The 13,946-nt window shown below is 36.8% G+C and overlaps 2 protein-coding genes across 3 annotated transcripts; both read left to right on the forward strand.

The window, feature by feature from the left end:
* Window positions 1-3,111: 3,111 nt before the first annotated feature.
* Window positions 3,112-7,673, forward strand: LOC103326297 (quillaic acid 3-O-glycosyltransferase CSL1-like). Its single transcript, XM_008228509.2, has 8 exons — window positions 3,112-3,874; window positions 4,154-4,249; window positions 4,591-4,725; window positions 4,970-5,182; window positions 5,339-5,438; window positions 5,931-6,103; window positions 6,204-6,557; window positions 7,046-7,673. Exons 1-8 carry the CDS (start codon window positions 3,269-3,271, stop codon window positions 7,589-7,591), a joined length of 2,223 nt encoding a protein of 740 aa, XP_008226731.2. The 5' UTR covers window positions 3,112-3,268; the 3' UTR covers window positions 7,592-7,673.
* A 2,474-nt stretch (window positions 7,674-10,147) lies between these two features.
* LOC103326298 (G-type lectin S-receptor-like serine/threonine-protein kinase At4g27290) lies at window positions 10,148-13,780 on the forward strand. 2 transcript variants are annotated; one of them, XM_016793150.2, is made up of 7 exons: window positions 10,148-11,538; window positions 11,771-11,905; window positions 12,030-12,154; window positions 12,224-12,434; window positions 12,603-12,840; window positions 12,927-13,077; window positions 13,171-13,780. In XM_016793150.2, exons 1-7 carry the CDS (start codon window positions 10,251-10,253, stop codon window positions 13,477-13,479), a joined length of 2,457 nt encoding a protein of 818 aa, XP_016648636.2. In that variant the 5' UTR covers window positions 10,148-10,250; the 3' UTR covers window positions 13,480-13,780. The 2 variants fall into 2 exon arrangements, with proteins under 2 accessions (XP_016648636.2, XP_088905474.1); XM_089049348.1 differs by having other exon boundaries at window positions 12,927-13,081; window positions 13,171-13,338.
* Window positions 13,781-13,946: the final 166 nt, after the last annotated feature.

Consider the following 13,946-nt stretch of genomic DNA (forward strand, 5'->3'; position numbering starts at 1 on the left):
TCTATATTTTTTTTGGCTTTTTATCACAAAACGTCTCTGACGTTCGTGAAACTATCATATTAAGTCCTTAAAGTTTTTTTCTATCACTCATTGTCCCTAGCTTTAATATGGGTGCTCTTAAATAGTCTCTATCGTGACTTTTCGTCAAGAAAATTGTTAAATCTCGTTAGTTGAGATCATGTGCCCATTTTATTAGGGATATATCGTCAGACCAATCCCCTATGACCTCCTCAACGCCTCAGACCCATTTGCCGCCAATTTGAAACCATTTCGCTTCCTTTCTTGTTGGAATTGGTGGGCAAGAAGAGATTTATATATGGATTTTTGTGTTTAGGGTGCAACTAAAGCTACAGTTCCATTTTCACATTCTAGAAGAATGTCTTACTCTGAACGAAAAACAAGCCCTGAAAATAGAAGGGAAGAACATGAGCAAATTGAACTAGAAACAAACACCTAATCAATCCCAACAATTGATTCATTACCTATTTCAAACCCTAACAACATACATAAGACAAGCCAACAATACCTATTTCAAAGCCTTTCTATAATACATACATACATCAATCGCATATACATGTAACTAAAGAAATCATATATGACAAACCCTAATAACCACACACTAACAACAACTAAAGTACCAAAGCAACAAAACAATGAACAAACCCCATATTTGAATATGAGACAAACTAGTCAAATATGGTCCACACTCAAAGCATAGCCACAGCACAGGTTGAAATCCTCATCACAGATGCAAAAGATTCTCAACACAAAGCAAAACCACACATGTGCACGTGCCGACAAAAGAATACTGAACACTTTGCTTTTGGATTCTTTAAAAGATTCTCACCTTCATACTTTGGAGCGTTTCCCCCTCATCGATAGTTTTCATTTGCCCTCATCCATCATCTCAATCACTATTAGTCATGTCAGAAACTAAAGAAAGTTGAAAACATTAACAAAACGTGGTTGTGGTGGAGACCAGTCAAAATGAGAGGTCATGGCATGCAATCAGGACCCGTGAAGGGAGGGTGCCTGCTTGCCTGCTACTACTCTACCATAAACTTTGGTCCAAAAAATGTGTTTTTACTTGGTCTAACAAATGAGCTTTATTCGGTCCAACCCCTCCAAAGGAATAGTCTTCTCCTGGCTGCATGAAATCTCTGTAGTAGCTAAAAATATATATTTGAGTTTTCAGAAGAAAGTAAATGTTTTTTTAATGTGAAAGGAGATTCGAATTTGTGGTATTTTTTTTTATAAAGAAAAGTATAGTTTATTGGAGCAACTGCATATACTTCTTTTTCATAAAAGTAATATTGAAGGAGGGGGGAATCGAACTTAGGATCTCTAGTATAGGAGTAAATCTCATAACCACTTGAGCTACAAATCCCTCACAACTGCATATGCTTCTTAATATTATATTTCGGGTTCTTCAAGGAAAATATTATTTTGAAAAATGTACTGTTTTAAAAATACAAATAGTAATCTAAATTACTTTAAATTAATTTACTTGATTGGAATTAAACTCGAAAACAAGAGGCGTGACACACTACATTAAATGGCTGACATAACCCATTTTTGCTTAGAGCTTGTACTTAAAACTATCTAAAATGAGATTCGAATTTGTGTTATTTTCTAAGAAAATAATTATAATGTTTGGGGCTTGGCCACCACGCACGCACCACCTTGTTCTTTTCTTTCGAGGGCTGATATTTTTTATTCTTGCGCCTCCAGATTGATTGCCATTAGATCCCCATATTTACTAGCTTCAGTGACATTGGCGGCTTTCAGGTATGCCTTAACTTCGTTCCAATTGATACTATTTTAGTCATTCATGTCATCGCAAATTGTGACACTCTTTGATGGTGTGACGTGATACATCTTCGCAGTGAAAATAGAGTGGAAACATGAGTTGGAAATCACCAAGAGGATTCCCCCACGGCGTCGCCTTTTTGCCAATGAAAAACAAGAAGAATATATCTTTTGCTGATTGTGCCAAAAGCTTCAGTGACTTGGACGATCTGTGGCCAATTTTGGGACGTAAACTTGATTAATATCCAAACATATAACAAGTGTGAGAGTCACAAGTTAACGATATAATTAGAAATTAATTTTTTGAGGACCACTACACTAGTGGTCGTTTGCAATTAGAAACAAATTAGTTGGGGAGATGTCAATGGTATCTCTCTCTCTCTCTCTCTCTCTCTCTCTCTCTCTCTCTCATATTATTGCAATGCACGTAGAGAGAGTAATTAGTCGTCCTCATTGAAATACATAGTCACACAAGTCAGCCGGTGACGGCCATGATGTCTTGCTGATCAAGAAAACTGAAAACAATTTTCAACATATTTTTGTTTTTAAATTTTCATAAAACTTAGTTTTACCTTAATTTATGAGTCAACACTATGTCGATTGGTCATAAAATAATTGTTTGTGCCGCCATCGGGGTCTAACTTAGTAAAAAAGGTTTTGATTTGCAGACTAATGATTGTCATATTCAAACTTTTATGACACTTTGATAATGTGTGTGAGAAACTATTTTAGATTATCATTTGCATAAAAAGGGATATGATTTCCCTACTCTCATTTTCTCCACTTACACTCCCTTTTACTTTTTTATACTTTTTAATCAATTTTGTTCTTTCTCTTTCCTATTCTACCCTTACCCTACATTAATTTCATTTTTACTTCACTTTTATATTAGTTCTTTTTCTTTATACATAATTTCCCAACTTGCACTCTATTTTCAGTATTTTTTTTTCCTTTAATCGAGTAAGAAATTAAGTTTTTTTTTCCCCTTTAATACTGAAAATGGAGTGAAGGTTGAAACATTAAGTATAAAGAAAAAGAAATAATATAAAAGTGAAGTAAAAAAGAAATTAATGTAGGGTAAAGATAGAATAGGAAAGAGAAAGAACAAAATTAATTAAAAAGTATTATAAAGCAAAAAGGAGTGTAAGTAGACAAAAGGAGAATAGGGAAATCAGCTCCTTTAAAAAATAATAATAATAATAACTGTTAGCCCCACAGCCCACAGAACCATTAAATTTTTGGACCCTTGTAACCACATAACCATATCTTCTCTCTTGAATACATATAGTTCAGGCATATATCAATCACCACTCAATTCCTCTACATTTTTATTTTTAATTATTTAATTAAACAGTGTTGTGGTCCTTTAAAAGGAGGTGGAGGGTGTAGGTAGTTCATACTTGTGTGTGTTGAGAGAACGCACTTACCAAGCACAAAGCTTGCCACAATAGAAGAAGATATGGAGAGTTCTTCTAAGCTCCCCCTTCATCTCTGCCATGTCCACAAGCTTTCAATCTTCATCAACCGGACACATATATTCTTCCACTCTATAGCTTTAGTCTTCTTGCTTTACTACAGAGCTTCTTTCTTCTTCTTCCAAGACACTACCAAAACCAAAGCAAGCACCTTAGCATGGCTTCTTGTGTTTGTCTCGGAAATCTTCCTATCCTTCGAGTGGCTCCTCAGCCAGTCTTTTCGATGGCGTCCCGTTTCACGAACCGCGTTCCCGGAGAGGCTGCCTGGTGATGATAAGCTCCCAGCTGTTGATGTGTTCATATGCACTGCGGATCCGGAGAAGGAACCGACTGTGGGGGTGATGAACACTGTGTTATCTGCCATGGCAATGGACTATCCGCCAGAGAAACTTCATGTGTATCTGTCCGATGATGGTGGTGCTGCTGTGACTTTGAAGGGTATGAGAGAGGCATGGAGGTTTGCAAAGTGGTGGCTTCCATTTTGTAGGAGGTATGGGATCAAGTGCAGGGCTCCGGAGGCTTATTTCTCTGCAGAAGAGGAGGCTGATTTTGGCGGCAGCGAGTTCATTCAAGAGAGAGAAGATATTAAGGTGAATGAGAGTTGAAATTTTTGCATACTAACCAACACAACATTTTATTACTTACAAAGCTGCCCATGGGACATGTATACGAGCTATATAATCATCTAGTGTTCGATTTTTCTCATTAAAGTTGAGTTAGCTGTATGTGACCGATTTATTAGAGAGATGATATACAAATTGACAAGTTGATAGGACACAAGAAAACAGTACTCATGTGTAACAATACATTATATATTATATTAATGGTGTTTCTAGCTACCAGAGTTGATGGGGGAGATTTGGGTGCAGGAGAAATATGAGGTATTCAAGAAAAGAGTAAGAGAAAATGCAACGGTTGGGGACACAAGGAGCAGACTGGGTCGAGATCACCCTGCAGTGATTGAGGTATATGTTATCGTTTGGAATTGTTTGTTGACTAATTTGGTTTTGATATATATTATCATCAATGTAACAGAAATCTTTTACTCTTACACCTTCTAAATAAATATCAATGAGTTTTTGGGTTTGCCAAGTTTCCAAGTTCTTCTCAGGTTTGCAAACCTACAAGCGTGCATTTTCCTATTTTGTCCTTTACTAATGGATATATATATAACACGCAGTTAGCTAGATAGACAGCATTCCATACCCACACACACCCAAAAAAAAAAGAAAAAAAAAAAAGAGAAAATATATCCCCACCCCTAACATAAATTCATGATCATAACCCATATCTGGAAATTTGGCAGGTTATACAAGAAACATCCAGTGATGATGCAATTCAAGAAAATGAAACCAAAAGTATGCCTCTCATTGTTTATGTTTCTCGTGAGAAAAGACCTTCTCATCCTCACCATTTTAAGGCTGGAGCGCTCAATGTTCTTGTATGTTTCTCTTTCTTTTGATCTTTCGCTGTCTTCCTCTATTTATGTTAAGTATTACCAAAGCTATGAATCTAGCACCACATATTCAAACAAATAATTCATTTCATTATCGATCCAAAGTGACAGTCTGACATAACTTATACATGCTTGACTATTTGACAAGTGTACAATTTTTCTACGTATCTAGGTATTTATTTATTTATTTAGGTGTAACTTAATATATTGTGCATTTATTGTTTTTCAGCTACGGGTCTCTGGTGTGATAAGCAATTCTCCTTACATATTAGGGCTAGATTGTGACATGCATTGCCATGACCCAAGTTCGGCTCGGCAAGCAATGTGTTTCCATCTTGACCCAAAGATATCACCCTCCCTAGCACTTGTTCAATTCCCTCAAAAATTTCACAACATCAGTAATAATGATATCTATGACAGTCAGCTGAGGTCGACATTTTGGGTATGGATTCAAGGACAAAACTTCACTTTAGTTATACATGAATTAATATATTTAATTACAAATTATCCCCTAAATATAATTAAAGAAAATCATAAATTTTATGTGCAATATGTCAGACAATTTTTTGACTTGTTGGTCTTGACTCTACTTTCAAAGCTGCTATGGCAAGGTTTTGATGGGGTTGGAGGGCCATGTGTGTCTGGTTCTGGCTATTACATCAAGAGGTTGTCCTTATGTTCAAACTCCATACATGAAGGTGTGTTTTGCATTCGTCATGTGTGTTTTTGTATATGTACTTTTACTTGGATCGACTTGGTAATTGCAGCTGGCTAGCATCATATCATTCATATGTGTCATTCTTTGTTGTACAACTGCGGGTCACACTTAATAAATACCAAACAGTCACCCAGTTTATGTCAACTCATCAACACCAATCATTTCAGTTTGATTGTATTAATCTTTGCTTCAAGGAAAGCCATGGTTTGAAAAAGAAAACACCAATCTGCAATCACCCATAAAAATTAAAATGTTATTATCTTGACAAGTTTATCCTATGACATCGGGGCAGAGGTAAATGTTTTGTTCTTAACTATTTGAGTTACGAACCCCTTATCTATTAATAGTATATATTCTTAGACATTATATAAGCACGTATTTGTAATCATCCATGTACATCTATCTTTCTTGTATGTTATAATTAAACACAAGTTTCTATAGCTAACTACTAGTTTCACTATTGAATTTCAAGATGGGGATCCCATGAAACTCAGACAATCTTTTGGTCCATCCAATGAGTTCATCAAATCCCTCCACCAAAACAAAAAGCCTGATATGCTCATCCACAGAAAGAAAGCATTGCTAAATGAAGCCCAACTTCTAGCCTCTTGTGCCTTCGAAAATGGCACCGAATGGGGGAAAGAGGCAAGTACAAATACTATTAAAACCATACCCATTGAATCATTCAACTTAATAATAATGATAATAATAATAATAGTTATGGTATTTCTTTCAATTATGGCAGGTTGGTTTCATGTATGGGTCTGTGCTGGAAGATTACTTCACAGGGTTTCGTTTGCATTGCAAAGGTTGGATTTCAGTGTATTGTAATCCACCAAGGCCACAGTTTTTGGGCAGTGGCACCACCAATTTGGATGACTTTTTAGTCCAATTGACTAGATGGACCTCTGGGTTGGTTGATGTAGCTATCTCCAAGTTTTGTCCTCTTGTATATGGCCCTTTGAAAACGTACACTTTCGTTCAAAGCATGTGTTATGCAGATCTTGCCCTTTTCCCCATTTTCTATTTCTTGCCATTGTGGTGCTTTGCTACCATACCTCAGCTCTGCCTACTCAATGGTATTCCTTTGTACCCAGAGGTAATTAAAGTTTTTTTTTAAATTTTTTAAAATGTTTCTTCCTATCAAATATCTTTTGCGCAAATGATTCGAGATAAAGAGTACTTATCTTTAAGGAAATCCTTGTATATAATAAAACAAATCTATCTTTTGTCACACTATCTGACAACAAAGACTGTGAATCTGAAATTTTGACATCAGTTAAAAGCCTCAATAGTTATGGATGTTTAGTTGTTATTGGACCCTAATTGGGCACATATACGGGTTCCTATACTAACTATATCTATGCTCATTTAGGGGACAATAAACATTAAACATCCATGAATATTGAGGTCATTTTTACTAGTGGGAGTTGGTTTATTCTTGATTGAGTGTGTGGATCACATATACAGTTTGATAATCTGACAATATAAATATTTATCTTATAGTCATCCATTCTATTCTACCGTCCTTTGATTTAGTGTCATGCAATATCCTAATATATTTTGGTCTTTTTCTTGGATTTGCAGGTCTCAAATTCATACTTCATCGTATTTTCGTTCGTATTCCTATCGTCGATTTTGAAACATTTATACGAGGTTCTCTCAACGGGATTTACATTTCGACATTGGATAAATGAGCAAAGGATATGGATGATGAAGTCAGTTACATCTCACCTATATGGCAGTTGGGATGCCTTCATGAAGAAAATTGGCATGAGAGAAGCTAGTTTCTTCCCAACCAACAAAGTTGACGATGTTGAGCAACTCAAGCGTTACAATATGGGGGTGTTTGATTTCCAAACATCAATATTATTTCTTGCTCCAATGGCTGCTCTGGTGATCTTGAACATGGCTTCCTTTGCTGTTGGGATTTCTAGAGTCATATTTTTGGGAGAGTTGGACAAATTTTTCATACAAGTATTCATACCCTTTTATGTCATTTTGATGAACTACCCTATCATTGAAGGGATGCTGATAAGGAAAGACAGGGGTCGCATTCCACCATCAGTCACATTACTCTCTGCCATAGTTTCCTTGATTTTCTATTTTTTGGGTTCTATTATTTTCATGTAGCAAGGCCAATAGAGCCATGGCCGGTGTCCATGATATTTCCATTTTTCTGAGTTAATAATATGGTTTGTATGCTTTTATTGTTATTATTATTATTTTTTAATATAAGCAATATTCAACTACAAGGGGAAGGGGGTTTCTCTCACACACACTACTAAGGTGTCAAGATGGTTCAAACTTAAGACCATTGCTCTACAAGTCAAGGTCATTTTCTTTTCTTTTTCGAGTACAAGCGATAGTCTAAACTACAGAAGAGGGAGAGTTTCTCACACACACTACTATGATATCATAGAGATTCAAACATGCGACCACTAGTCTGCAAATCAATGCCCTTTTGTTTTATTCATTAGAGAATTCTACTGTTTTCTTTCAAATTAGGCGTTCTACTGTCTACAGAGTGAAGCCATAATATGGAAGAAATTTCACCAATTATTGTGTTTGATAATGACTAGAGCTAAGCCCAACAAGTTTGGGTTGAACCTAGCCTAGCCTAAACTCAACATAATTTAAGCCCAATATGTTTCGGCTGGACAGCAACATTACAGTAACAATATTGGATGCCTCTCCATGACGATGCCCATAATACTTCTGGACCTCTCTCTCATGTTGAGTGCCCTTTTAAAATCTCTCTTATGGCAAGAGAAGAGAAAAAGCTTCAACCATTGAGTTCAAGTTGAGACTCACTACCTCTTAGTCTAATATTTTTTTCGTTTAATATTTTTCGGATTATGAAATCATCACGACAATAATTACAAGAGCAAGAAGTTCTCTAAGGCCTTTAAAGACTTGGTGGGTTGTTGCCTTGATCAGGACCCGAACAAGAGGCCCACTGCGGAGAGGTTGCTTTGCAACTGATTAGGCATGGTTGCTATGGAATGAAGACAAATACTTGGAACTGCTGGGCAAATGCTTGAAAGAATACTGCATTGAATCTCAAGCACTTAGATGCATTCATGTGGGTTTATTATGTGTTCAGAAATTCCCAGCAGACAGGCCAGGAATGTCATCTGCAGTTTTCATGTTGGCGAACTGGGGAGTAAGTTTGGCTAGGCCTAAACAACCTGCTTTCTTTCTGGAAAGATGCTCCATTGATTTGGAGGCAAGGACAAGAAGGGAACAATTTTATACAGAAAATGAAATAACCACATCGATGGAAGGTCGATAAAACTTGATCTTTCTGTGATACTACCAGTTTTTATGTTATCTTGTTTGTTATAGGATCTAGTTGTAATGCCAATAGGAAAAGAGGACTAATGAAGAACCTATATTGTTATTCAGTGCATAAAACATGATCTGAATGTTCAAAGTCTTGTTCAATTGTATAACTCAATTATCATTTTATATATCCTTGTGTTCAGAGGGTTTGGTGGGCTGGAAGAAGATGGTTTCCTCGGTGGAGAAGGTGTGATGTTCTGAGAGTATGTTAGTTGCTTTGCCTGTCTGTCTGTTTAAAACCTGTGTGTTAGTTTTGTTTTTTTGTTTTTTGATGGGAAAATGTGAAAGCTTACAACCGGAAACCACGAGGGCACGCATGCCCAACTAAATCAAAATAAAATGGAACAGAGCAACATAAAGGAAGTCCATGCTCCCAAAGATGGGAAGGATTAAGACTATAACCTAAACCAGCGATAGCATCAGCAGTGAAGTTAGCTTCCCGAAAGACATGCTGGAAAGAAACCTCTTCACAGTAAGAACTCAGCAGCCTTATATCTTGCACAAGCCAAGGGACCGAAGCTCCTTTGTTGATACAGTCAATGATGAGATTAGAAGTGTGTGTTAGTAGTTGCTTTGCTTTGGGTGTTTGGTCCCCTTTCTACATCAGATGAAGGGCTTTTCTTTCATCTTCCTTGTCTCTCTGCTCCAATATTTTGTCTTGAATTCGTCCAACTGTTTCGTTTTACCCTTTTAAAATTAATTTTATAATAGTACTAAAATACCAACAAACAACGGAAAGGTTGACGAGTAATAGGTGAAGGAAGAAGCCTCACTGGAAACTCAATTCCCATTACAGCCGTTGAAGCTAGATAATTGGAGTATGGACCTCCTCGACTAGGTCAAGCCTTCTATTTTACACTCCATGATGATAATATATTATGCACAACTTGTATACACATTGATACACATCTCATGTATTTAAATAGTCACATATGCAAACAAACACCATCTTAATAAAAGATTTTTGGAACAAATGGTCAAATATATTTTCTTAGTGAGCTGAGGTTTAGAAAGATTCAAACAGATAGAGACGCTAACTTACACAGAAAGCAATGCCTTGTTATGTAGTTTCTCAAAGTCAACGAGAAATCTTGCAATTGTGTAAACATCAATTCAAAGAAAAAACGATTTAAAAAAGAAGAAGCGGCTGACAAGCAAATTGGTTAAGAAGAAAACAACACAAAACTCAAACTTGGTTAATCATATTATATTTATTAAATAGTTTATCTCTTTGATTTTCTTTCTTTAGCTATATCAGTTTGAAAGTAATTTGTGATAAGAAAAAACTATTGGAATTATGGACACCATTGTAACAAACTTCAATAATTTTAGACCAAGCAACAATGGAAGGGCTGCTACAAGCCCTGCAAGGTACAAAATACTTGTCTCCTTCCAATTTGGTTTTTTCAAGGCTAAGCTAGCACTTTCCCATTTCTTCAAAAAGAAAATGTCCCACATGAAGAGCCTTATTACTCTCATCTTCTTTGCGTCTCTAATCCAATTTTCAGTCTTGAATTTCTCCACTGCAGCTGATACCATATCTGCATTAGAGTCCATCATGGGCTCAGACACCTTGGTTTCTTCCGGCCAAACCTTTGAATTAGGACTCTTTTCCACGGGCAATTCGAAAACCTGGCATCTAGGATTATGGTACAAAAACTTTCCAAATACTGTTGTATGGGTTGCAAACAGAGAGAACCCACTTGCAGGATCAAATGGAGCCTTGACATTAACCAAAAATGGAAGTTTGGTCCTTCTAGACCAAATGAACAACACCATTTGGTCTACCATTTCTTCCCAAATAGTAGAAAATCCTGTTGCACAGCTTTTGGAGACTGGAAACCTTGTTGTCAGAGACAAGGCTGATACAGGTTCAGAAAACTATATATGGCAAAGCTTCAATTTCCCATCAGATACTCTATTACCAGACATGAAGGTTGGATGGGACTTCAGAACAGGCCTCAACAGATTCTTGACTTCTTGGAAAAATGCTAGTGACCCATCTCTTGGAGAATATACCTATGCGATTGATAATCTGATGTTGCCTCAGCTTGTTGTTGCCGAAGGATCCAAGAAATTGTTCCGCACCGGGCCTTGGAATGGTATTCGATTTACTGGTACTCCTGATGCTGGGAACAAACGAGTTGTGAAACCAATCTATGTGTATGATACAAATGAGTTATATTATATGTATGAGGCTACTGATAGTTCTATTCTAACAAGAGTGAAGCTGTCTGAAACTGGTTTGTCCCAGCGGCTGGTGCTGAAGAAAGGAACCACTGAATGGGATGTTATGTATACTTTGCAGAATGACAGGTGTGACTATTACAGGGAGTGTGGAGCAAATGGAATTTGCAAAACTTCCAATTCTCCAAGTTGTGAGTGCCTGCAGGGGTTTGTTCCGAAATCGCAGAACGAATGGGATGTGCTTAACTGGGAAAGTGGGTGCATTAGGCAGACACCACTGGATTGCCAGAAGGAAGCAGGGTTTTTGAAAGTTCGAAATGTGAAATTGCCAGACCTGTTGGAGTTTTGGGTGAACATGAAAATGAGTCTGGAGGAATGTGAGGCAGAGTGCTTGAGGAATTGTTCTTGTGTAGCTTATGCTAATACAGATATCCGTAATGGAGGAAGTGGTTGTCTGATGTGGTTTGGCGACCTAATTGATATGCGAGAGTTCGTTGAAGAAGATAGTGAGCAAGATATACACATTAAGATGCCACTTTCGGAACTTGGTAAGTCATTGTTTTGCTTTTATAATGTATTAGATCCTGATCCTGTTAATTGAAGCCCTAAATCATTAACATGCAGTACATTAGCATAAGCAGTTGCTGAAATGGCAATAATAAAAGTGTGAATACACCGAACTAAATAAATAGTAATTTGTGAGATTTACTTAAAGAAATCAAACACAAAAATCTGTGATTTAATTTCTCAACGTCATCTATTACATAACATAATCTTTAGGCGGTACCGGCAAGAAGGATAAAAGGATTATACTTATCTTGGTCATATCAGCAGTTTCTGTGCTTCCACTTCTAGCTTTGTTATTCTGGTGTATACTTCTGAAGAAGAGAGGAAGGAATGTATCCACATCCGCAGGTAAGCTTGCATTTGAAGGAATCTAAACCTTTGTATCCTGGAGAGATCTTGTGTATTGACAAAGGCATTGTCATTTGGTAATAATGCTTTTCCTTCTGTTCATTTTCTCATTTTCATGTTACAGGCTCAAGATCAATTAAAGAGGACTGGGAGTTGCCACTGTTTGATTTTGATACAATTGCAACCGCCACCAATAACTTCTCCCACACAAACAAACTAGGAGAGGGAGGTTTCGGTCAAGTTTACAAGGTAACAGAGCGATAGTTGACGTTAGAGTGTATGAACTTATGAGTTCACATATTTATACTAAATTTTCAGGCCAACCTAACCCGAGAAGAATTCATAGCTGTAAAGAGACTCTCAAAAGATTCTGGGCAAGGTATTGAAGAGTTTAAGAATGAAGTTACAATGATAGCCAACCTCCAACACTGGAATCTTGTTAAACTTATGGGCTGCTGCATTGAAGGAGAAGAAAGGATGCTTATCTATGAGTACATGCCCAACAAAAGCTTGGACTGCTTTATTTTCGGTATAAGATTATGTCCTTCTTGTTTCGTATTAATTACGTAACCTAAATGTTCATTTGCTACTTTTCAGTGAAATTTATGCAATTAAACAGAGTCCTATTTAGCTCTGTTTATGTCACAAAGGAGGAAAACTGAACCAAATGAACTGATGTGATGGATAACTTGTACAGATCAAAATAGAAAGGTGTTGTTGAATTGGCAAAAGCGATTGAACATTATCATGGGAATTGCTCGAGGACTTCTCTACCTCCACCAAGACTCCAGATTAAGAATCATTCATAGAGACCTTAAGAGTAGCAACATCTTACTTGATGATGAGCTGAACCCCAAAATATCTGACTTTGGCATAGCAAGGATTTTTGGGCGCAATCAAACCGAAGCAAAAACAAAACGAGTAATTGGGACATAGTGAGTTTCACTAACCTAGACCATGAAAGGAATCTTCATTTCTGTAACAGTAATTAAGTACTTAAGTTGTGTTTTTTTGCATGCAGTGGATATATGTCCCCTGAGTATGCAATTGATGGGAAGTTTTCGGTGAAATCCGATGTGTTCAGTTTTGGAGTGCTTCTGTTAGAGATAGTAAGTGGCAGAAAGAACAGAGGGTTTCATCATCCAAATCACCATCACAGTCTTCTGGGACATGTAGGTATTTAATGCTGATATGTGTGTGCTAATTTTGATCCTCTAGTTTTTCCGTGTGTATGACTAAAGCCATATAATTTTGACTTGTTCCAGGCATGGTTACTGTGGAATGAAAATAAGGGTTTGGAGCTAATAGATCCTTGCTTGGGGTACTCATATATTGAGTTTGAGGTGCTGAGATGCATTCAGGTAGGTCTATTGTGTGTTCAAGCGCTTCCAAAAGACAGACCAGTAATGTCATCAGTGGTTGTCATGTTAAGCAATGAAGGAGTAATATTACCCCAACCAAAGGAGCCAGGATTCTTTACAGAACGAAGTTCCATGGACGATACCATAATTGACGAAGGTAGAAGTAGCCAGACAGGAAGCAGTATTACCATTTCAACAGTGGAAGCTAGGTAACTGACACATGGCAAATTGGACTCATAATTTGGATTTAAAGCATTTTGACATGGATGCTGATGAATTTTCTTGCAAACAGACAGAAAGGCATATAACCTCAATGGGAGGTTTATTCAGAAAAGTAAAATGCAAATCTAGACTAACTACTGTTTACAGAGTAATGCACAAGCATCATAAACATGTAGTATTGGATTGTAAGAGACCGGCTGCCACGAGAATTGTATCCTTAGTTGAATATTTTATGCAGCTGTGGTTCCTTTTCTTCCAAGAAACACTAATATTATAGATAAACCTTATACTATTTAATTTCTATAAACAAACGAAAAAAAACCCAAAAAATGATACATGATCCTATTGAATTTAATTTTGATTATTAAATTACTATGATGCCCTATTGAATGTTTTGAGTTTTTATTATTATGAAGTTTTGAGGTTGGGTTTGTTTTAAGAAATCAATGTCATTTTTG

Source organism: Prunus mume, linkage group LG3 (genome assembly GCF_029339155.1).
Source record: "Prunus mume cultivar Tortuosa linkage group LG3, ASM2933915v1, whole genome shotgun sequence".
In the NCBI taxonomy this organism is placed as follows: Eukaryota; Viridiplantae; Streptophyta; class Magnoliopsida; order Rosales; family Rosaceae; genus Prunus; species Prunus mume.